The sequence below is a fragment of the Cygnus olor genome, chromosome 3, assembly GCF_009769625.2.
Source record: "Cygnus olor isolate bCygOlo1 chromosome 3, bCygOlo1.pri.v2, whole genome shotgun sequence".
Taxonomy (NCBI): domain Eukaryota; kingdom Metazoa; phylum Chordata; class Aves; order Anseriformes; family Anatidae; genus Cygnus; species Cygnus olor.
Window position 1 is genome coordinate 6385883 of NC_049171.1, and position 25037 is coordinate 6410919.

Below are 25037 nucleotides of genomic sequence, written 5' to 3' on the forward strand. Positions count from 1 at the left end.
GGGGATATCTTACAGTGGCCTTCCAGTGCCTAAAGGGGGCTGCAGGAAAGCTGGGGAGGGACTCTGTCAGGGGGTGCAGTGATAGGACAAGGGGGAATGGCTTTAAACAGAAAGAAGGTAGGTTTAGATTAGATATATAAAAGAAATTCTTTACCGTGAGGGTGGTGAGGCACTGGAACAGGTTGCCCACAGAAGCTGGGCAGCTGAGCTCCACCACAACTGCTCTCTTGCTCCCCTTCCTCAAAGGGAAAGGGGAGAAAATACAATGGAAAGGGCTCAAGGTTTGAGATAAGCACAGGGAGATTACTCACCAATTACCGACACAGGCAAAACAGACTCAGCACAGGGAGATTAATGAAATTTATGACCTATTACTAACAAGCTAGAGCAGTGAGAAACAACAACAAAAAACAAACCAAAAACACCTTCTTCCTATCCACCCTTTTCCACCTCCTCCCCCTGAGCAGCGCAGGAGAACAGGGAATGGGGGCTGCAGTCAGTCCCTGATGCTTTGTCTCCGCCGCTCCTTCAGGGTCCCTCTCTGCCCCTGCTCCCTGTGGGGTCCCTCCCACGGGATGCCGTCCTTCCCGAGCTGATCCTGCGGGGGCTGCCCACAGGCAGCAGCTCTTCAAGCACTGCTCCCACACGGCTCCGTACCGCGGGGTCCATCCCCCAGGAGCAAACTGCTCCAGCATGGGTCCCCCATGGGCGGCAGCTCCCCCCAGACCCCCTGGGCTCCTCTCCATGGGCTGCAGCTCTGGCCCGGGGCCTGCTCCTGCGGGGGCTCTCCATGGGCCGCAGCGTGGAGATCTGCTCCATGTGGGACCCATGGGCTGCAGGGGGACAGCCTGCTCCACCAGGGGCCTCTGCACAGGCCACAGGGGAACTTGTGCTGCGTGCCTGGAGCACCTCCTGTCCTCCTTCTGCACTGACCTGGGGGCTGCAGGGCTGCTTCTCACTCCTCACTCTCACAGCTGCTGTGGTGCAGCAGTTTTGTTTTTCCCTTTCTTAAATCTGCGCTCACAGAGGCTCAAACAACATCGCTCCCTGGCTCGGCTCTGGCCAGCAGCGGGTCGCTTTGGATCCATCTGAAACTGTCCCTTATCTAACGTGGGGCAGCTTCTGGATTCTTCCCACAGAGGCCACTGCTGCACCCCCCCTGCTACCAAAACCTTGCCATGTAAACCCAATACAAAGGGGAAATAATAATGCAGCGCCTATGTGAGGTCTGCAACTTTCTGGAGCCTTTCTCAGTTAGCCCGTAAGTCCTCCCTGACCTGTGTCCCCTCAGGAATACAGCAAAATGTGAGACAAAAGTTTTCCCTCTCCGAAACACCCTAGAAAAGAAAGGAGCATCAAGCTTGAGTACCAGGAATCTACTGATTTATGTGAAGGTGTTGCATTTGAAATCTTGACCTTGTACATGCAGTTTCTAGTTTAGAAATCCACGCTCTGATATTTAGTTTTTAGTCTCAAATGTGATTTGAAGCTCTGGAGGGCAGGGTTAGCATGTTTTGCGCTGGGCCATCAGTCCTGGGATTGGATCAGCCATGGGAAAATGCTGTCAGGGTGTACATAATGATATATCTTCTGTCTCTAATCTTTACAATGTCATGTTAATTATTAATTTATTCTAATATCACCAGAGTGCAATAAACTCAATAATTCTCCTTAAGCACATGGCTTTGATTCCAGTGCTGCTGAGATCGTAATGCTGACAGACAACAAAACACAGTGGAAGGAGTCAGGGACTTGGGCCAGATCGAGGTCTTCTCATACAAAGTCTGTGTGAGGCTTTCACCACCTGCACTTAACACAAGAAGTTATCACATTCCTCTCTAACAGTCCTCCCAAGTGGACTTGGGTAAATGATAGCCACAATGTCATCACATGCCATTCGGAGGGAAATCTTGCTTTTATAACGTTACAAAGGTGGGAAGTTCAATGCTGGTTGGCTGATGTTCTGTGGGAAGCTCAGCAGCATGCCTTATATATTGCAAGAGATGAGGGGGACCAGCTTCTATTTCCATTGCAAAAATGGGCTCCAGCAGCTTTGTGCTCTGCCTAGCACTTCTATTATCTTACGCATATGGTACTCCAGTCTCTGTAAGTAGAAACTTGATTTCTACAGGCTCCTGTCAGTCCAGAGACATCCCATACCTTATACTGGCTGTATTTTATTCTCTTTCAGGTCGGGCATCTCTCTGGTGAAGCTGGTAAGTGCTCTGTGAGTTGTTTTGAGTTTTGAAGCATTTTCTTTTGCCTGCTGTGTACCACCACATCTGAACACGTGTTTTGTCTGTCTTGCAGCTGAAGATGCTGATGCTGGTGAGATAATCAAAGACATTCCAGACATAAACTTAGGTAAGTTCATGTCTAAATTCTCCTGCAGTCCTGAACCTACCAGTACCTTCTCCTTGGTTACCAATGGTGTGGATGGGAATGGCACCAAGCTGCTCCAGGGGAGGGTCAGACTAGGTATTAGGAAAAAATTCTTTATTGTGAGGGTGGTCGAAGACTGGAACAGGCTTCCTAGAGAGGTGGTTGGTGCCCCGTGGCTGCTAGTGTTCAACAGGCATTTGGAAAATGCCCTTAATAACAGACTTTAAATTTTGGTTACCTGTGAGGTGGTCAGGTAGTTGGACTTGATGACCTTTGAAAGTCCCTTCCAACTGAACTACTCCTGTTCTGTTCTGTTCTGTTCTGTTCTGTTCTGTTCTGTTCTGTTCTATATTGTGAGCAAATGCTGAAGTTTCAGGTCTCTCGTGGGTGAAATTATGGTTTAGACAGACCGCAGCTCTATATAAGCAAACAATGTAGACGCCTTTTACTTCTGAAGTTTGGACAGACCCCTGGTGTTAAGAAAGTAACACATTTTATGAATTGAAAGGTTCCGGAGTCCCCCCCATCTATATATGTTTTTTGTAAAGATCTACAAACTAGACAATAGCTTTGATAATTTCTTGAGCATCTATATAAGAGGCAAGGAAATCAAAAGGAAAAGACCCAACACGTTGTACAATCTTCCTCTATTTTTTTAATGTCCTGTAGTGCAAATTTCCATATATCCTTCTTCGATGGTGCACTGTACAATGTTTTTCCTGATGCATTCCTCAATATTACTATATTATTTAGAGAATTGTCTCATTGTGTGACTGTTGCCACTGCCTAGCAGCAAGCAAGAGGTTATAAAACTAGACACGGATAATCAATGTCACCAGATTTCTGCCATCAAAAATGCAGATATTTCTGGGTAGTGAATATTGAGTAGAAGCTAAGGCTAGACCTTCTTTATTTTCTGTAAGTGTCTGAGGACATAACTTTGTACGAGTAGTCTCGCTATGGCTTTTGAGTTAAAATATTTATTTGATGTATTTTGTATCACATTTACATTACCTTTCTTTAAATTTCTTTTCAGCTGCTGGACTGGACCTCTTTCAGGGTGATATCTTGCTCCCTGTAAGTAATTAAAAACTTTATAGCTAGCATTTGCCCTAACTGTATTTTTGGGACAAATCAGCCCATCTCTCCACAGCAGCTGCATCACCAGTTGTTAATTCCCTTTTCAGAAAAATCAGCGAAATGCCCTAAGAAATGAGAGCTACAGATGGAAGTTCCCCATTCCCTATATTCTGGGTGATAACCTAGGTAATGCAGATATTTTATTCAAATTTTAATTCAACTCCAATCCTTGTTTGCGCTGGAGTCACCATGATAAAAATTTTCCTTTTTTTTTTTTTTTCAAACCTGGTTCTGTCACATTAAAATTCACTAATAACCAGATTGTTCCTTTACATCAAAACCATTTTTTTTTTCACCTACAGCTATCATAACAAAACATAATTTAATCAAATTCAATCACTTTTCTTTTTAATCATTTTTCTTTTTGGTCCCATGCACAAATCTGTGTGTATTACCTCTCCGGGGTGAATGATCTGCAGTATCTTAGAGGTGCTTTGTTGTTGACATCTGTTTTCCAGATCTGAATGCCAAAGGAGTTATTCTCCAGGCATTTGAGATGTTCCGTCTTAAGTCTTGCATTGATTTCAAGCCATATGAAGGAGAGAGAACCTACATATTCTTTAGGAAAGAAAGCGGGTAAGGTTATAGCAATTTCTGTGTAGTTCTGCTGTGTAGAATCAGCTGGAAATTCATTTAATCTGACTTCAGCAGTCTGAAAGTTTAGTCTAAGTTTGTTGTCAGTAGAGAAAAAGAGGCCACTACAAAAGCAACCTACCTTAGATTCATCTTGGAAGCAGCTGCCTCCCTCTGCTGACTGCAGAGGACATTCGTATGAGGAACTTGAAATGGACGTTTAATGTTTGGATGGCTACTCTTCGATTCTCATTATTGCTGGGCTTTCTTCAACTGCTCCCACTTTCCAACCTAGGGTTGTTTTATATTTCCATGATGGATGAAGTGACCCCAATGTACAGCCTCTTAATTTACCGAGAATGTGAATAGCCAGAATTTAGGTTTTGAAAAATTTGAAAGAAAGGTTAAAAAAAAAAAAAAGTGTGGAAAGACAGTTTATTGTGCTATTGCTATTATTTCCCATACCTAAACGTACTTTTAAAGAGCATCTAGAAAAGGACAAAAATCTCATTATAGCAGCTGTGAATATTTCATGTTCTCCCAGAACTTCATAAAGCATGTAGACACTGATATTTCTGCCCTCTGCTCTACCTTAAGATTCAGATATATGTCCTAAAAAAATGTAAACCATGATTTTTGACAAGTTGTTGCTGAAGAGCCTGGTACCAGAAACTCCTCAGCAGCAGCTATTGAAGACACAACAGGCTCAAGCTCTTTGTTTTCAGTACCCACTGAGTATGGTTTTTAGAGCTTAGTTTGCCTTCAGGGTAGAGTACCTATAGATATTTAGATACTTGGTCAGTACTTAAAGAAAGTTTTTATAGCACTATAGTATAGTTTGTATTTAAAGTGAGCAGACTGAGGACTTAAATGCAAAGAAATAAACTCTGTCTGACAGTAAGATCTCTCTCTTAGGTGTTGGTCCATGGTGGGGGACCTGCAGACTGGACAGAACCTCTCTATTGGGGCAGGGTGTGACTACAAAGCAATTGTAGAACATGAGATCCTGCACGCTTTGGGATTTTACCACGAGCAGTCAAGGATGGACCGAGATGACTACGTGACAATCTGGTGGGATGAAATTATTGCAGGTTGGTTTTGAACTTAGTTAGTTTTTCTGAAGTGCAGACTTACCAGTATCTATATTCCCCTGACAGATTTTAAACCTTGCTTAAAGGTATGACTTAGAGACACTGGGTCACCCTGGAGGCCCCTGTAAATCAGTCTCTACCTAGATTTTGATACAGCTTCCCTGGTGAAAGACCAGAGACTATCTAAGGCTGTAGGAGAGAGAATCTGCTTGGAAATCAGAAACCTATTACCCCTTGGCTCCACAACTGGTCTGCTCCCTGATTTTGAGCACATCACTTCCCCTCCCTAAGAATCTATTTTCTCTTGCCACATAATTGCAAATTGTAAGTTTACTGGGAGGGTGTCTTGGGACCCCAACATGTTCCGAGTTTTGAGGTGGCTCTCTAATGAAGGGTTCTCCAAAATCTGAAAAGGTTTTATACTCGGAGATTCAGATTTTCCAGGGACTGGAAAGATCTACTTTGTACATAAAGAAGCCTCAAAGTGATCAGGTCAGATAGGACACATAAAATAGGGCTCTACCTTGCTCTCCACTGTCCAGTGTCTCTTGCAGGTACTTGCTTTCAGGTTTAACTCCATCAGATTCAGTGGGTTTCTGAGTTTCAGCAAACACTCCACAGTCCCCCTAGGCAGTCTCTGCTTCTGTCTTCTGTGAGGGCTGGTTCTGTACTACTTTATGATCACCTATTTTTCTGAAAAAGAGTGAGTGGAAGTCTATAGCAAGTTCCAAAAGGCATGCTAGCAAAGACACCAAGTATAAGCTCTCCTCTTGTTCCCAGTGGTGATGCTTTGAGATGCCAGTGCAGCAAAGTTGCCCTGCCATCGCTCATGCTCTATGTGGAAGCCAGATCGCTTCAGTCTCCAGGGTAATACACTCAACATCTTTGCATATAAGTCAAAAATACATGCAAAAGACTTTTCAGAAAGTAACAGGATTCAGGGAACATCATGTTATCTTTTGGATAGATAAAAACTGCTGGTACAAGCAGTCTCTACTGACCTCTAAGTGCAGCGTCTGATATTTTGAATTGCTCCCAGCTGAATGGCCATGTGCATTCCTACTTGTCTCTGCCCTCTACGTGTTGTCTCTTGCAGTGGCTGAGCAGGAGATGAAATGTGTCTGTTGATCTTGCAGACCATGATTTTTATTGCTATCACCAGCCCTGAAAACAAATCACCTTATTAGTAATTAGGTCTCAGTTCGAGTCAAGGTGATGGAGTTGATGATGATAGTAATAGTATCTAGATTCTGACTTTTATGGAGTGCACCCTCAGCAAGTTTGCTGACAACACAAAGCTCGGAGGAGTGGCTGATACCCCAGAGGGCTGTGCTGCCATTCAGAGGGACCTCGACAGGCTGGAGGGATGGGCTGACCTCGTGAAGTTCAACAAGGGCAAGTGCAGGGTCCTGCACCTAGGGAGAAATAACCCCAAGCAACAGCACAGGCTGGGGGCTGGCCTGCTGGAGAGCAGCTCTGCAGAGAGGGACCTGGGGGTCCTGGTGGACAGCAGGCTGAACATGAGCCAGCAGTGTGCCCTTGTGGCCAAGAAGGCCAATGGGATCCTGGGATTCATGCCGAGGAGTGTTGCCAGCAGGTCGAGGGAGGTGATCCTGCCCCCTCTACTCAGCCCTCGTGAGGCCACACCTGGAGTATTGTGTCCAGTTCTGGGCTCCCCAGTACAAGAGGGATATGGAGCTGCTGGAGTGAGTCCAGAGGAAGGCTACGAAGATGAATAGAGAGATTATCTGTGGTGTATTAAGTGGCCACAAATGTGGAACAACAGAAAAACAATACAGATTATGTTTTTTTATTCTGAATGGAGCTCTGGAGCTGGGCTGATAACATTACAGTCAGTTCCTATATATTGTGTACGTTTCTATCCATACTCGAAGCTTTAATTTTCCAGTTAGGCAAATTTCTTAAGTAGAAAACTTCTACTGAAGCCATTTGAAAGAACTAAAGGATTAGAGACAGAATAGAAAGGTTAATTTGCTGACCCTGTGTTGGATTTAGCCATGTTATATGTCAGAAACATGAACACTATGCTAGCTTGTAACTAGGACCATCACATATACCTTCCACCTTGGACAGGGACTGCCCTAAAAGTCAAACAGGCATTTTTTGCCAAAATATACATTTTGGGCCATACTCCATCTGACCGCTTGTAGGTGGCTGCATCAGTATGAGTTCGTATGAATTCCTCTGTGTTGTTGGGGTCAGCACAGACAGGATTTACCACGTTACAGAGGAAGGCATAAAATTCTACGACGTAAAAAAAAATCTATCAAGTCCTGATTTGTGCAATGCCCTTCAGTCTGGGGTTTTGGTTTAGTTCACCTCAACTTGCAGTACTATCTGCTTCTCTAAAGGGAAATAAGGCTGATATGATTGTGCCGTGTATATGTGTGTGTCCATCTATTCCTGCATTAGTGATCTGTAAACCCAAATTTAATAGCATGGTAACAGTTTTGGCCATAATGCATTTTCACAAACTTCAATGCAGATAGCTGTTGGCTAGAGAAGAGATCCCCTGTTCAGGTTGCTATTGATAGAAAAGCTAAGAAACCTATAAGATTTCAGAGAAAACACACAGGAGAGCCTAAGAAATGAGATTGCCTCCTCACTGTATAGTTTATATCTTCTAAAAACAAATAGAAGTTACCCTTTGCCTGGTAATGATCTGAAAAACATTATTACACATGCCTGTGTACTGCCAAGGTTTTGTCTCCAGCTATAAAAAGCGATAACATGCAATTATCAAGATTCTCACTATTTTTGATTAAAGGTGCAGTTCAGATACATGCAAGAAAATAAACTCAAGCCCTTATACAATCTCAAGCCTTGGACTGAAGACCTTTGTGCCCAGAAAGCAGCTGCAGGGAAGGGCAGCCGTTACACAGAGAAGCTGTAATTATCCACTGAGTGCAGTCATGTGCTGTTTCTTCTTAGAGGGAGAATGCCAGATATTTTGAAAACATTATTTGTGATTGGAAATGCTGGGAATCTCTCTTGATTTACTTCCGTGCCAAAGTATGTGAAATGGCTCCCTCTTCCTGTCCCATCAGACACCTTCATAATGAAAAACTTTCTCTAAGAACAAATGATTTCACCAAGAGACTTTGAGACACATGTTTCCAGAGCAATATAATACCAGAGCAATATAATCAATCTAGGGTAAAACAAACTATTTTTTTCACAGATTCCTAATGTGCCCTTTGCTACAAAGGAGACCAGAGTCTGGGGGCAATCCAGGACTTCCATACCTGGCTCCTTAGGAAGTGAAAATCTCCAGGACTCCTCCTTGTTCTTATGTGATCTAATATTCTGGGAAACTTTTGCATCAATATTCACAGGCTCTGGAATGAAGTACATTAATCCTTAGTTCTTCAGGATGCTTACCATTAGACCATCTAATCTGATCTCCTTTATATCATTCTTTACAGCTCATTGATATTTGTCTTTGAAGCTACTGAAGTCATATGAGGGTGCAAAACCGCAATCTAAAGACAATGCTTTGTTGTCAAAATTACTTCATAAACCAGTCTTGCTACATTTGAGTATTTTATCCTAAAGTAATTGCTATCAGGTAGATCAATTCTGCCTCATAAAACTGCATTCAAGGGGCCATGCTAAAACCATTTCCTTTCCAATTGATCTGTGAGTTGAAAATCTTTTCTGTTCTTTTACCAGACAAAGAACACAACTTTCTGAAGTACGATGACAGCTTCATCACTGACCTGAACACCCCCTATGACTACGAATCAGTGATGCACTATGCACCATTTTCCTTTAACAAAAATGACAGTATCCCCACAATCACAGCGAAGATACCAGCATTTAATGACATAATTGGACAACGTCTAGATTTCAGTGCCATCGACCTGGAAAGACTTAATCGCATGTATAACTGCAGTAAGTCATAATTTAACCGTGAAAAATTATTTGTTTATACTTCTCAGATGCTCTTGAAGCAGTACTGAAGAGGGCCTGTGGTGCAGAGACCCAAACTGTTTACTCCCTCCTCGTCCCTCTCTTTGGCTCTGCTAACTGCCCACTTTCATAAAGTCCAGTTACTCAACAAACGTCAGGCCATTCACATCTTTTCTTCCATGTTGCTCCTAGAGGCTCAGATGTGGTTATTTGCTGGTATGTGAGCAGTTTCGTTATGCCTCTGCTATGAGGTGAAGGCAACTGTACTTTGTCCTCTTTTACTGATGTTCAGTCTTAATTAGATTATTTTGCACCTGGGATTGGCTGATTCTAGAGTCTGACACTCCATCAGCTGGTTGCTGATCTGGTTGAAGATGTTATCACAAGGTGTGACTGTTAGCAACAAGTTATTGTCCCTGTGGATCTGCCATTAGAAGCATCCACGTGCAGGCAAACTCAGCTGAACCTGCCTAAGGTGGCTGGCTGGACTTTGCTTCAAGTGGATTCTCATCAAGCAGATTGTGATTGCTGGGGTTTAGGCCTTCACTACTTGATGTCTATTCTAGTATAAATAAACCAAAACAAACACTAAAATTAGAGCAGAAATACTCCATTTTTGTTTTAAATGATATAATACTTTGGAGATAACCATGTGTGCATTTTTTTTTTTTCAGCTTCAACTCACACTCTTTTGGATCAGTGTTCGTTTGAGCTTGAAAATATCTGTGGCATGATTCAGGGCACCAGAGATGACCTAGACTGGGTCCATCAACAGAGCAGTGCTTCAGGGCAGGAAGACCACACACTTTCTGGGCGCTGTAGAGGTAAAGTAACAAACACTTTCCTATGGACGAGCGCTTAGCTGTAGCAATGGTCTCTTGTGCATGTCTGTGCTGGGCTATGTGCTTTAAATACAGCATCTTTAACAACTTCTCTTCATTGTGGTCAACCCTTAAGAAAACTCAGCACTGGCTACTCTGAACACATATTATTACATGATCATATTTGTAGACTACACAGAAAATGTCCTACTTTTTATATTTCATGCTAAGCAAAGCACCCTCTTTCTTTGCACTTGTCTTGGCACTGGGGGTCTGAGCTAGGTTGCACTAGCGCTCCCGTTAAGCTGTTAAAGCATAGTGGAGTGTTCTCCACACCAGCAGTATAAAAGGGGACAAAGAACAATCCTAACTGGAGGATTTTTGATATAACCTGGAAAAGGATTTACTGCAGCTTCCAAAGTCTGAGTAAGAGTTATGTTGCTCCAAGATAAGAATGGAATAGCACTCATAAGCTACTCATAAACATGTTTGGAAAGTGAATGATAAGTTAAGCTTGAGGAATGCTGGTTCTGAAGAAGGAAGAAAGTTACAAAGCTTTTTTATGATAGGAGTCTAGGGATAATTTTGTTTTTAACATGCTATTTTTGCCATTTTTCACAGGAAAAAATCCCAAGCAGAGTGGAGTGAGCCCCAGTGAGGGTTACAGGTTGCTAGCTTACAAATGAGAATAAAGATTAAGTCCCAACAGGCAGTTCTGAAAAGCAAGGGACTGATTTGTTATTATTTAGACATGGAAAACTACAACAGACTTAAAAAAAAAAAAAAAGTGACTTTGGTAAATTTTGCCTAAGTTCAGGGTGAAGGAATCCTGGCCTAAAGCACATTCACTTGTGCTTTTTTACTCTTCAAAAAAGGCAAAGCTTGACTTGCTGTAAACAGGAGGAGACTGTTCCCCTGAAGTGACCTTGCCACTGAAGAGAACAGATCCTTAACCACTTGTAATGCTGGTGGTTGTCAGTCAGGTCTGAGAATGCAATATAACTCAAGAAAACCATCAGACAGTGACTATAAGTACATGCTTCTAACCCTCATCTGTCTTTTTTCATTCTTTCTCTCCTTTAATTTTTTTCCCCATTGTGTAATTGAAAAAGAAGAATTTAGCTGCGTTATTGTTGGGTAAAACCAGTGTTTCCAAAGTAAGCACTTAACTTGCACTTATGCTTTAGCATCTTGTGACTTTGTGCAAAATAAGTACTGATGTTTCCTGACGAGTTAATGGAGAGTGTTAGGTGTCTCTAAGGATCTCCAGAGTGCCAAAATGAGCTGCTTGAGTAGGGAGTGCCTCTCCTTTCAGAGGCCTTCAAAGGCTGTTTGACTCCATCAGGAATTTAGACGCTTTTGGAGAATTGCTTCTGCAGCCATCTCGAGTGGGACCTAATTTTGTTTTCCTAACACAGATGGATTGTATTTTGCCCAAACAGTTTAACTTCTTGCATTGACTTATTACTGGCTAAACCGAAGGAGGGAAACTACAGCCTAAAACGTAGGGAGGAACTGGCAGCCTGGCTCTGGATTTGATCCATGTATCCTGTTGCTGAAGTCTGCCGAGGCCATATCCTAACTGCCATAGATACTTTCTGTTGCTTTTATTTCACTTTCTTATCAAGAAGGAGGTAGAGTCTGGATCATCTGGGGCTTTGATACCACAATAAGCTCAACAACAAAGTCAGGCATCTGAATAAGGCTCACAGTCCTGTTTCCCACTTGGAGCAGCAGCGATCGTACTTCAATTTAACATAAATTTAACTTACAGCAAATTGTCATATGTGTGCATAAAGCAATTCAGTACCTTTGGCAAAGTTTCTGTGGGTATGATTTCAAAACACTGTTACCATGTCCTAACGGTAAAGGAAAATGTTGCCTTGACATGGTTAGAGCAAATGCAATAGACAGAACAGCTCTAGTAGCTCCACTGACCATGGAGGTGGCCGTACTGTGTTTATGCAGCTGCAAGGTTTGACCAATGATACCCCAACTGTTAGCTAAAACCACAAGAGTCCAAGGAACCTGCCCCCAGCAGAGGAGGCTTTCCCATAGCAGCTGAAAGAATTTCACTTGTTAATCTAATCGCAGATTGTAATGGGTAACTGAAGAGCAATGCAATACAGATAAGATGTGACAAGTTCATGTGATACCAAGACGTGCGTGCAGATGCTTAATTCCTGGTACACATAAGGAGAAAAGTAGATACTTCAAATCTAAAGATATCTTTAGAGAAACTTGCTAGGAAATTTAACCAGAGGGACAGAAATTCTTTTTTGTCCAATTTGCCCAATCTGAGAAGCTGAGTTTTCAAATGTCTTTGGACAAGTTACTTATAGGCCTTATCTCTGCTCAAGGTCAAGAAAGTGCTAGTTCAGTGCCCAAACCTTTTTTGTTATCTTTGTCACTGATAAGAAATTATTTTACTCTTTGTAAGGTAATAAAGTATATGATCTCCAAGATCTCGTCTTTGGATTATCTTTGATATAAATCAAGTAAAAGATGTCTGCTAGTTACTTGCTGTCAGCACTGAATCTTCTGTCTCATCTCTGACATTCCTGAGGCATCCAACTTCCAGCTAGGCCAACTAATGCAAAACTGGCAGTAGCTGCTGGCAATGAGTTCCATATATATGCTAAACTACTAGCCCTACTAGTCCTAAACTACTTTGTACCCCAGTCTACATGGTTATTATGCACTGTTTCCTCTATACACTGTCGTGAATGGTTATTATGCATTGTGTCCTCTACTATTTATGTTAGCTACTACACTTATGCCTACTGAAAGAGTGGAGTTGAAATGATAAATATATACCATGCGGCTAGCAGGAAAGGTGGAAAGAGATGATGACACTCTACACTCTTTTCACAGATGCTGGCTACTTCATGTACTTCGACACCAGCTCTGGAAATGCAGAGGAGGCGGCAGTCCTAGAGTCTCGAATCCTTTATCCCAAGAGAACTCAGCAGTGCCTCCAGTTCTTCTATAAGATCACAGGAAGCCCTTCTGACAAGCTGATCATCTGGCTTAAGGAAGATGATGGGACTGGAAATGTTCGCAAGATGAGGAAAATTGAAACCTTTCAGGGTAATTCTAGAAATATGAGGAATATACAGAACTTTTGGGAAAGAAAAGTTGGCTTAGAAATCAAAACATTTTTCCTAAGCTACCAGGAGAGTATGCTGCAGTCCAGATAAGGATTTTGGTATTATGCAATATTTATTATTCACATTTAGCAGTGAAACCATGGGTTGTGATTATGTAATTTAAGTGTTCCACAGCAGAAGTCACGATGTTCCTAATCTAACAATGTTATGTTAAGCTCAGTGAATGGGAAGGACCCCAAACTGCTGGAGATCATTGGCTAGATCTCCATTGGCTACAGTAAGATCTGACAGTGAGCTGCTCATCTTTAGACATTAGGAATACCTGTGCTCATCTTTAGATATAAGAAACCCCAGCCCGAATTTTTATACGTCTGTAAATAGAAAAATATGTGTAACTTTGGAAATGTGAACGAGTTCCCACTTTGGGTGATTTTGCGAAATAGAACAAACTCAGCCAATGCATCACTAAGCATTTACGCTGTCAGAACCCAAGACCTGTGATCAGCCGCCTTTATCAGGCTACTGCATTTTGCAGGGAAGGACAAGTCCATGAAAAAGTGACCCATAAGAGTTAATTTTAACATGTTGGTTCACTGACACCCATCCACTTCTTATGTCTCGGTATTTAGCATGCTGTTCATTATACTAAAGACTGTCATTCACTAATGTTTGAAGAGTTCCTAATACGTGTCCAAAGCAATTTGATGATAATGCGATGTAAGCATAATATAATCATAATACCCACTTAAGACTTCCATCCTTCATGGCTCTGTGAGAGGTCCAGTTGTCTAAAAATGCAGCTGGAATAGCTAACTAGGAATAAGCTGCTTCAGAATATCAGCTAATATCACTAATCATGCTGATGTCAATGTTTTGCTTTCCTTTCACAAAAGCGGATAATGACCATAACTGGAAAATTGCCCACGTAACCCTCAATGCTCAGAAGAAGTTCCGATACCTCTTCCAAGGACTAAAGGGCAACCCCAGCTCTTCATCTGGTGGGATCATTATCGACGATGTCACACTGACAGAGACCCCCTGTCCCACAGCTGTGTGGGTCATTCGGAATTTCAGTCAAATCCTTGAAAACGCACCAAATGATGTTATTCAAAGCCCCCGCTTTTACAGCCCTGAGGGTTATGCTTATGGCATAAGTTTGTATCCCCAATCCAGAACCAGTGGCTACTCTCGCATTGCCTTTCATTTGTGCAGTGGAGAGAATGATGCCGTTCTAGAGTGGCCAGCTCTGAACCGCCAAGCCATGCTCACAGTGCTGGACCAGGACCCTGACATCTTGAAAAGGATGTCTGCAAGCAGAAGTTTCACCACAAATAAAGACCAGGTTATGTCAGGTAAGTGTTATTTGCCTGGAGGAATAGTGGAAATGAAAGCTAAAGAATCTGAGTCACAGGACAGTGCAGGAGTCAGAGTTGGGCAACTTTGGCTTCATTTTCCAGTTTGGGGCATTTTCCTGTTTATGACTCAGAGTTCCTATCTGCAAAAGATCATCTGACGTAAAAAATGATGCATAGACGGTTGTTGTTGCTATGAACAATCACTGGGATATCAGAGTTTGACTCTAACTAAAATCATAGAATCATAGAACCATTTGAGTTGGAAGGGACCTTGAAGCCCATCCTGTCCCAACCCCTGCCATGGGCAGGGACACTTCCCACCAGCCCAGGCTGCCCAAATCCCATCCAGCCTGGCCTTGGGCACTGCCAGGGACGGGGCATCCACAGCTTCTCTGGGCAGCCTGCTTCAGTGCCTCATCATCTTCATTGTAAAGAATTCTTCCTAGTATTTAATCAAAATCCACCTTTTTTTAGTTTAAAACCATTACCCCTTATAACAGACTTGTAGAGAGTTTTCCTGTGCCAAGGAGCTGGCAATTCCCATTCTACTTGTGATTTGTCGCCACAGGACAACGTAATGCCAGTAGAGGGCTTTATTCCATTGCATCCAACAATAATTTAAGCTACAACTACATTTTTGGGGCTTGATTAACTTGAACATACAAGTCTGAATACACAAGGTCCACACTGTAGCTGTATTTAAGGAACAAAATACCTGACAACACCTGTGAGATCAGTCTGCAGCATCTGAAACCAATTTTTCTTGGCTTGATGCAGACTGAAGACTCTGTCAGACATGGGCTACTTTTTAGCTCCAGGTTTATATAGCTTGTTGCATCATAGTTCCGTGTCTAGCCCTGGGACACCTCATGCATATGATCATTCAAAGAAATAAGAACGGGACAATATTGAATTTGCTACAATATGAAACACCAGAGATTAGTCTCCATCCCTCTTCACGTTTTTCAGTGGAAATTTGGTACATGTTTTTTCAGCAGGAGGTTTTAAATGTTGGGTATGAATATGTTTAACAGAACCACAGCAATGAACAAAATCTGACAGGCTCTAAACCATAGGTACTTAAAAGGTGATGAGGGGGTGTCCTTATGCAGGAGGGAGCTCTTAGCTGGTGAGAGCAAGGAGGTAATTTGTGTTTGGTCAATCCTCAATTAAAGGGGAGTTGTGAATTTAAATGCCCTCACATAGATTTAGAGACCTCACACAGACTATTTCTAAGCATCTGCTGGCATCATTTGTCAGTCCCCTGTGATTTGTTTGAGTATCTGAGCCCTGAACTTGATTTTGCAGCATAAGTCCTGTTTAACATTGTAATGCAGAAAAAAAAAAAAGTTGTCATAGCTCTAGGCTGCAGAACTTCGCAGTTCTTATTTGCTACTCATATTCTCTTTGCAGATGGTAGCGGAACCTTAATATGGGAGAAACCATCTATAACTGGAAAATTTGATGCCTCATGCAATTGCTATAGAACTGTAGACTGGGGGTGGACCAACTTCATCTCCCACAGCCAGATGAGGCGCAGAAGCTTTCTGAAAAATGATGACCTGATTATTTTTGCAGAATTTCATGGTAATGACCTTTTTCTTGATTCTCCTTGCAAATGCAAATTGTTGATCCTTTCTATCCCTTTTCATTCATTCACATTACTATCGCCACCTGTCCCTGAGCCATCTTCTCTTCTAATGGGGATCAACTTTGAAAAGCATTTTTGTGTTTTAGTTTCAAGTGGGTGATGTTGGCTGAAGTGTTTGAGCTCAGAGGAATCTAAATGGCATGGATTTACTGAAGGTTCATTTCTCAGCACCCTAACCAGTAACTATGTTCTTTTCTAAGCTTTGAACCATACTAAAAGGCTGTTCCTGTTCTGTTTATTTTCAAACGGAACAGCCACACTTGGCACAATTTTCCAAAGCACAGACTGTTACTGATTTACCTGACTAGTTGCCATAATTTTAGTATTATTTTCTACCTTGTGCTTTAAATATACAGAACTTGCCATGGTATGGCAGGAGCTCAGTAAAGAACAAATGGACAAGCAGTACTCTCCAGTCTAGCCTCTCGGATGAAGAATGTTATGTATAATAATAGTCACTGTTATCTGATGTCTTTCACCTCTTTCCATTTTTTAAAGATCTAACTCACCTCAATAATACTGAAGTCCCCGTTCAATCTGAACAATCTGCCATCATGGAAAGCTTCCCTTTTGAAAGGCAGAAGAGAGCTCTCCAGGATATGGAGCCCGTTCAAGACTGGCTGCCTTACCCGCAAGACCCGTGTGATCCAAACCCTTGCCAGAATGATGGAGTCTGTGTGAATGTGAAAGGGAGACCAAGCTGCAGGTATCACAGAACTCCTCCTTGGTTGCCCTGACTTACCTCTGAACCAAGTGGTGTAGCTACTAAGTATTCGGAGCTACAGATCTCAAAGATCTGTGTCACTGTTTTCAAAGAACAGTGGGAACAAAACATTTGATTGCAGAGACTAGTTTCTGTTAGCAACCAGAGGGGAAACCCAAAGGAATATCCTTCTGTGGTGCTTTTAGAGGATGTCCATAGCCGCCAAACAAGGTGGGGATGTTGTGATGCGAACCCATCTAATGGGAACTGCCAATCCAGAAGAGTGAGCATGGAGATCTCAAGGGGGGCCTACAGGGCAGGGCAAAACTCCTAATCCACATAAATCTGTGCTTTATTTTCCCAGGTGCCCATCAGGACAAACCTTCTTCTTTACAGGTGAGAGGTGTCAGTCAATGCAGGTCCATGGGAACATCCTGGGAATGACAGTTGGTGGAATTGCTGGAACCATTGTCTTAACTATCGTCCTCATTTCCATGATGGCTAGAAGATAAAGATCTGCAGAGAGCTAAATCTAAGTCTGGTGTTTTTCCATAGTTCATCAAACATCAGTTTTCAATGAAAAATGATGAATACAACTTGAAGACCAGCCAGCATACAGATGTTGAAATGCTCTGTCAGCATTTTGTCAGCTGTTTACTTCATGAGACTTGGCAGTTAAAGATCATGTTGAACTGTTGTCTAATAAAAATTCACACACTGAATCTCTTGTGTATTCTTTGTTTGCTTTGTTTCTTCATTCAGTTGTGACTGGTAGTGCTGACAGTCCATGCCTTTACTCTTAACCACAGTTCAAACTTAAATAATTGGAAGAACTTCCCTAAACACTAGGAACAGTCACATATAAGCAAATCTATAAAGATTCTAAATGTTCCTTTAAAAGCTATCCAAGATATCTAAAGGGTAAAAATTCATAGGTAAATCAGTACATCAACACTCATTTGCCATGAAGCTATGCTGATTTACAAAAGCTGAGTAGCTATTGTATAAAATTCATAGTAAATTGCTATTACACATTTTTGGCTAGTGCTCTACCAGGGAAATAGTTTCATATTAAAGCTAGTTGTCTTTCTAGAAAATCTTGCCACATAAGGTTTTCAATTGTTCAAGTGTAAGTCTATTCTTTGGTCATAATCTTAAAGTTATTTTAAACATCTATCAAATTCCCATGCAGGCACTGGATGAAACTGGAGCACAGCAGCAGTTATCATAGGACAGGATCTATTTTGGTTACCACTAAATTCACAACCCTCTAGAAATCATTGCCTCACAAGTCAAGGAGAAGGGTTGGGTGTATGAAGATGAAGACTGGGTCTGTTACACTGGAGATTTCTGGATAACGTGTTAACACCTTACTGCAGATGGCAGGAAGCCAGTGATCCAGTCTGTCCCAAGATCTCTGCTTTGCAGGACTCTTAACAGTTTCTGCACTTGAAACTTTATTACCCAGGTTTCCTCAAAAAACAGAACAAAAGGTGTTCAGAATAGAAATGGTAAATAATCACAGAGGATGAAGCCACCCTTTTATTTATCAGATACCTATCATAAGGGATGGCAGCTAATAGAAAAATAAACTCTTGTGGCAGTAGGTTGTAAGCAGGGAGCTGGTTGCTGCTTGTATTTACACTTGGCTTTGTCCTGATGCTCACACCAGTTCTGTGGGGAAGGACAAACCATCCAAATCATTGTGTATTTAATTAAGGCATTATTATATATAAGACGTAAGATTATCAATCTGGGGATTTCAGAGTTAACCATTTTTAACGCAGGCTTGCAGTTCATATGCTTGGTTTCTGCTGCTTCTCAGTTGATCCAGGAAAGCAGCACAGGGATGGGTGAAAGCACCATGGTCAAAAACAAAGTGCAGCTTTCTGGAACTCCTGGAGTTCGAGTGCAAATGCTGCACTTAGTCCATAGGATACAAACTTTACAAAAAGCAAGCTGCCAAGTGCAATTGTTTCAGGTAGTTCCTCTCCCCAGTGTGCCTGCATTGCAATTAACTCATATACCTTCTGCCCCTGTTGTCAGCATTGTTGCTCGCCACCACTTGTCAACCAGGAAGAGGAGAGAAAGGCACGGCTCAGACCTCCTGAGCAGGGAAGCAAGCAGGTGTAGCTTTGCCAATTCCCAGCCCCAAGCTTAAGATGTCCCCCCATGAAGGGACGTCATGGCATTTACACTCAAGCAGAGGAGCTTGTCCTATCTCTTGTGGTGGTTTTTATTTTTGTTTGTGTGTGTGTGTATCTGTGTGTTTTTTAAATCAGCAGTGGCATCACGTGTGGATCTGAACCTGCCTCATTCACTTAGCCAGGGCAGGACAAGATCTGCAGCCCTGGCCCTGTTGGGTAAGAGGGTGAGGAGAAATGCATGGTGATGGCTGGGGGCACCCTGCTTGTCTGAATTTGGGGACCAAAAAGTGACATGGGGGCAAAAACGTGTGAGACATCTCAAGGGGAGCACGGGCAGACACAGGCCACGCCACTTCTCGACTGCTTTTCTGTCACACCATGCAGGGCCTAGGGACGCCATGACAGGCCGCCGCCGCCCTCCTGCCTCAGGGGTCGGCGGTTGGCAGTGTGAGGAGAAGCAGCGCCATAGTGGCACAGGCCGTGGGCTCTGTGGGTCCGCCACAAACTGACGTGCTCCGATTTGCACTGTACCTTGTCCCTCAGAGGGAAAAAATAAAAAATCCAGGAAGAGGCTGTGGAGGGATTAGCAGCACTTATCCCAAAGAAAAAGCTGAATTTAACTTGGAGAGGGCGTAATTTAGAAGTAATGATTCTAAAGTTTGTGTAGAGAGTGTCATATTCCATACCATGGTTTTCTAACAGGAAAGTACTCAAGGAATTACATAGTCCAGGGGTGAATCTGCCTGTCAACACCATGGCTTTTCAACAGCATTGAATCCTGTTAGGTGTTGAGAACCAAAAGCCTCAAGGAAGCTCTCATTGTAAGTTTACAACCTGTGATGGTTGGGTAGATCTTGCTGGAGGTGCCACTGAGGTGGGATGGGCAGACCAGGACCATTAGTTGTTCTGCTCTTCGGCTCTGCCCACCCACAGCACACCCAGTTTCCTACCAGCTGCTGGCCAGCACGATGGGCAAGCACAGCTGTTTCCTGAACGTGTTTCCTGGGGCAGTGTAAGAAGTAAATGTGCTGGCCAGACCACTGAGCCACGACAGCACCAGAGATCACAGCATTGACTTCATGGTCCAATAAAAAATAAATAATTTATCATAACTGCACACCTAATAACTATATATAACTAGTATATAGTTATATATAATAACTAATAACTAATAACTATATGTATAATAACTGTTCTGGGCAGGTGATGGAGAAATGGCATGGGCTGCCCAGAGAGGTTGTGTAGTCTCTTCCCTGGAGATCTTCAAAAGCCACCTGGATGCCGTGCTGGGCAACCTGCTCTGGGTGTCCCAGTTTGAGCAGCGTGTTGGACCAGATGACCTTCAGCAGTCTCTTTCAGCCGTAACCATTCTGTGATTCTGTGAAGGTTCATAAAGTCTTTAAGGAATGAAGGGTGAAGTCTGAGCTTGAGGCATAAGAGTTGTTCAACAAATGTCACAGTCCAAAAACTCTTAAGTAGAGAATGTGGGAGTAGGCAGGTCTATTCCTCAGAAACCTGTATGTCACAATTCCATCCTTTACTATTTTTCCTGAGTTGGAATAAATCAGAGGAAGGTGCCAAGGCGGTGACTGTTCCTCATCCATTGCAAGAAAAGGTAGGGGAGAGATCCCATATTCTGGAGATGAGATGACCCTGGTAGGTTTTTGTTACAGAGCACTTTATCTTAGTGCCTTGTGGTTAAGCAGGAGGAGGTAAGAGTGATGGCAATTATCAGAAAACAAGTGCCATGGCAGCCCTCACTTCAGAAGAGGGTGTGTACGGAGAGGGTTGAGCTTTGATCAGGACAAAGGGGAGTCAGGATGAAGGATGGGGCTGGCTGACCAAAAATAGCCATCTGACCAAAATACCAGATTCCTGAGGTGCGCAAGCTGTTGGTGAACCCACCTTGTCCTTGCCAGACATCTGGTTCTTGCTGCTGAGAGTGGGTAGGAGGGGGATAGTGTGATTGCTGCCGTGTGTTTGCCTTTATTCCTCCATTCAGCACTCACTTCCAGTCTTTATTTCCTCCCCATTTCCCTTGATCCACGCATAGATACAAGTGAAACCTTGGCCCCTCGTCTTTAAGACTGGCACAGATAATTTAGCCATTTCTCTTTCACAAATTGTTGTGGTTTTTGTAACACTGGCAAGGACCTTACCTTTGAAAGACGCCATTTCATTGCCACACAGCTCAGCATCACATCCTGATTTTTCATTCACATACAGTCTAGACCCAGGCTTGACTAATTTGGGATATGTGATGAAATCTCAGGGGTGAAACATCAGCAGAAATAAGGTGTGGTGGGACTGTACTGTCTACAGGGACTTGTATTTTGCAATTTATGAGAAGCTGATTGACTCACTGAGAGGGGATGGCTTCTGCAGCAGATCAGCACTGTACAAGCTACTTCCAGAGTGGCTTAGATCGAATGGCTGTCCAAAGGCAAATTTTGCTTGGAAAAACATGCAGAGGTCTGACTTTCAAGTTTCCATTGGCCATACATTTCAAAGAGATTCTGGATTTTCAAATATCTTTTAGTCTCTAACTACGTTCTAGTTTTAGTGTTAATAACTAACATCTTCAAATGAAAAACTGCTTTTGGTATAAGTAATACACTTGACTGATGCTTGTTTGCTGTCTTCATTCCTCACCACCTGCCTGTACCAGCCCATAACACGTCTGTAACAGTAGGCAACAAGTTTCCCATCCTGATCAATTCCAATGGCCTGGGAATGAGTTCACCACCAGTAAACCTGGGCCTGGTTCCCCATGAGCCAAATAGGGCATATGGGGCTGTACCACCTGACTGTCATACTTGATACAGGCCTCACATTTATGTCTTTATGACTCTGTCGTATTTTACAGTAAGTTTTGTGATATTTGTGTGTACTACAAATACTTTGCAGGCTATTTTATAGTCCTCGACTTGAAATAAGAATCCTGCCTTTAAAGGCGTACAGGCTTGTAAATAACTGATTCCACAAATGTAGTATTAAAGCAATAATTTATATAAAACCTTTCATTCTACATGGCACATGCTGGTTTATATTCATTGCAGAATTGGCTCTGAGCCCTCCAAGTGTGATTCTCCTCTGGAAGGAGACCCAAAAGTAGACTTTATAAAAGAGACTCCTTGCATACATAACACTTAATAATTGCATCACCCTCTGTGGCAGAGGGCAGCAACCCTCTCTTTCTTACCACATTACATCTAGGGAAAGACAATTATAGTTACAGATATAAAGCTTTCTTTTCTTTAAAAAGTGCCACATAGAGCTTCGAGCACATTCCATCTGAAAGAAAATCACACAGGAATCATCACAGTCTTCATTTTTTATGAGTCAGAAGTGAAGATCTGAAATAGGCCTTCTCAGTTTTGAATCTTTGGCTCCAGGAAATCTTAAATAGAAATCAGAGAGCATTATACCCGATAGCTTTCCAGACCGTAATAGGAGGGTAGCTGAGAAGCTATGGGGTACTTGTTTATCTACACAGGGTTTTGGAATCATTAAGAGATTTGGTAGGAGAAATGCAAAAACCACTGGACAACGGCTGTGTGTAGCACTGCGATTCATGGCTCAGTACTGCACAGTGCTAAGCACCCTCTTCAAGGCCAAGGATTCTTCAATGTCTTTACCAGCACTTGAAGGCCTTCTAATCCTTCCAAGCTTCAAACGTCTTGTCATTTCTTCTGGTATTGGCAGTCGCTGTAAAATTCCACCTCAGAAAGCTTCCCTGCCTTACATGTTAACCGGAAAGGATTATTCCAGAAGAATGCACCAAGGCACAGTATAGTCAATGGGAAGCAATCCACTGCTTGACAACTCACAGACGCTTTTTGTGTGTGTCTTGGAAAGGGCAGAGTTCCTTTCACAGTTAAATGGTTTAGCATTTGCAGTGCCTCAGTTAAGCAAAGAATATGACTTGGAAGTGTTTTCAGAAGAGCTGGATGGCTCTGAAGAAGATACTGTGTATTTTCCTGCAAAACAAAGCATAGTGATTAGACAGAAGGACAGACAGTGTGAGATATGTTGGCACTGCAGAGTGAGGACAGTTAGACCTTTCCTGATGACCCAGCATACTGGCTTCTATTTCTGGATTACGGCAATGCTGGTGACCACAGAAGTCAGTGTGCTTGGTGACACATCCACAATATGGCAGCCTGAACTGAGCATCGTGCCACAGAGCAGTAAAATTACTACTGCTCACACAAGTGGAGGGACTTAGTGGTCCTCCTTAAGCACTGGGGTACATCTAGAACGTATGTTCCCGAAATGAATCCCATCTCCCTCCCTCCTGCGACCACAAGGCTCTAAAGTAAGACCCAGGTGCAGAGAGCCCTGAAGGAGAGCATGAAAGAGAGGTCATGGCACAGTGCTAATAATACAGGAGCTGTAGGTGGCAGCAGCATGGGAGACGGCTGTAGACACGTCATTTTTGTGGTGGGAGGCTTCTGTATCTGGTTAGTGTGAGGATGTCAATTTACTGCACTGTAGCAGAGTTGGAGATTAACTTCTTGTTCCTGTATCTGACTATTACCAGACCCTTAAAAAACAGCTGCTTGTTTACATTAACTTCCTTTAAATCCCACTTTGACCGAATGTCACCATCTCCTCTGAGCAATGGTTGGATTCAAAGGTCACCCTTCAGGAATAAAGTTATGTACATTTTCAGCAATTCTTCTTGCAAAATAAAATCGTAACTGAAATGGTGACATCCATAGAATGGCTGCCGGGGAACCTTCGAAGAGATAAAATTCCAAGGTCCAAGGTGGTGAGGAGTACATGAACACTTAGCTGAGGAGCACTGCATCGTGATATAATTAAGCTCAAATTATATAATATATATATATATTTAGAACTGGTGAAACATGCCACCATCTAATTCATGTTTTTGTGTTAGACAGTTATGCTGCTAGCATTACGCTACAATCATGAGCAATTATGCTAGTGATTCCAATGACTTGTGTTATTACAGTTCCTTTGTACTAGAAGATGAAATACCATCTACGGATGGGTGGACGGATTGATAGATATTGGGACTGACAGACCCAGGGAGTAGGAACTCAGGCAAAACCTTATTAGTAGTTCAGTAGGAGAGATCTATTATCGCATACCTGTTTTGCCACATAAGTTGTTGAAGGTTCTTGAAAGTGGGTAGCCCATAGAGAACATTGGTGTCACCAAGATCAGAGAGGTTGACTGTGAGAAAGAAATTGTGTTTTTTTTTTTTTTTTTTTGTTAAAAGCCTAGAACATTCTTTGTAGCTGTAATGAGGGAAGAACAAGGCCACAATTAAAAGCCGGTCAGTAGTACAGGCAGGGGACAGGTTAGATGTCTGTTTTGCATTGAGTTCACCCATTTGCATGTTTATGATGGCAGTGAAGGAGATTTATAGGAACTTTAAAAAAATAAACAACACAAAAAGTAACAGGCTGTCTTTAACAGTTGGCCAGGGAACATGGCTTAAGCTCCAGAGTCTGTCCATGCCAAACAGTACAGCGTTCCGGTCCCTTACCCTAGGGAGTATATACATTAAGGTAGCCAGTAAAGCTAAGATTTATGTACTTGGGGAAGGCCATTGAAAGCTGCTGAGATAATCAAAGGCAAATTTAACTCTGCACACTAGAGGGCGTTGGAATACAGCTCTGTACAGTCCAGTTGTGAAGGAAGAAAGTGAGATTTTACTGCTGAAAGCAGTTTCTTTTTCGGATCTTGCATAGTTTGAGAATTTAATGGCGTTCCTGCAAGAGGTTATGTTAAAAAAAAAAAAAAAAAAAAAGTACAGAAAACATGTCTTTCTCTGTTCAGTCTGACTGTTTATGGTGGGGGAAATTAGGCAATTTTGTGCCTTGTCACCTACATAATAAAATGGTAGAGAAAGAAGGTAAATTAATCACATCTAAAACATTTGATCAAAGACTTTGATCGTGCTTTATTTATTCCTTTTCAGCAGAACTGCCAAGGGAATAGGCCAACTCCCACTGCCTGGGGCAGCTTCTACAGTGTCAGCTTGAGGTGGAAGTGTCTGCCCTGAGAGATTTCGTTTCAAAGGAATTCAGAGCTGAGGTTTAACAACTTAAGGCTTAACAACTTGTTCTTTCTACTTTATTCTGCTGGATATGTCCATT

At 42.5% G+C, this 25037-nt stretch overlaps 2 protein-coding genes across 2 annotated transcripts in view; one reads left to right on the forward strand and one right to left on the reverse strand.

Annotated features, from left to right (window-relative positions):
• The first annotated feature begins 2037 nt into the window (after positions 1-2037).
• LOC121068784 (meprin A subunit alpha-like) lies at positions 2038-20002 on the forward strand. Its single transcript, XM_040554318.1, has 14 exons — positions 2038-2106; positions 2192-2216; positions 2317-2364; positions 3419-3459; positions 3570-3648; positions 3981-4098; positions 5011-5186; positions 8880-9101; positions 9794-9943; positions 12815-13030; positions 13944-14402; positions 15819-15992; positions 16555-16762; positions 17124-20002. The coding sequence occupies exons 1-14, from the start codon at positions 2038-2040 to the stop codon at positions 17269-17271; spliced, it is 2133 nt and encodes a 710-aa protein (XP_040410252.1). The 3' UTR covers positions 17272-20002.
• A 221-nt stretch (positions 20003-20223) lies between these two features.
• ADGRF5 (adhesion G protein-coupled receptor F5) overlaps positions 20224-25037 on the reverse strand; it is a 40609-nt gene continuing 35795 nt past the window's right edge. Inside the window, exons 21-22 of the mRNA XM_040554319.1 lie at positions 24024-24108; positions 20224-22886 (exon numbers count right to left, since the gene is read on the reverse strand). Of these exons, the coding sequence (XP_040410253.1) occupies positions 22810-22886; positions 24024-24108 (162 nt within the window). The 3' untranslated portion in view covers positions 20224-22809. The remainder of the gene's footprint in view (positions 22887-24023; positions 24109-25037) is intronic.

Bases quoted from the DNA above. Each gene is read 5' to 3' on its own strand.
- LOC121068784 (XM_040554318.1), top strand. From the start codon at position 2,038: ATGGGCTCCAGCAGCTTTGTGCTCTGCCTAGCACTTCTATTATCTTAC. The intron at 2,217-2,316 runs GTAAGTGCTCTG...TTGCAGCTGAAG, and splicing joins GCATCTCTCTGGTGAAGCTG to ATGCTGATGCTGGTGAGATA. The intron at 9,102-9,793 runs GTAAGTCATAAT...TTTTTTTTTCAG, and splicing joins TAATCGCATGTATAACTGCA to CTTCAACTCACACTCTTTTG.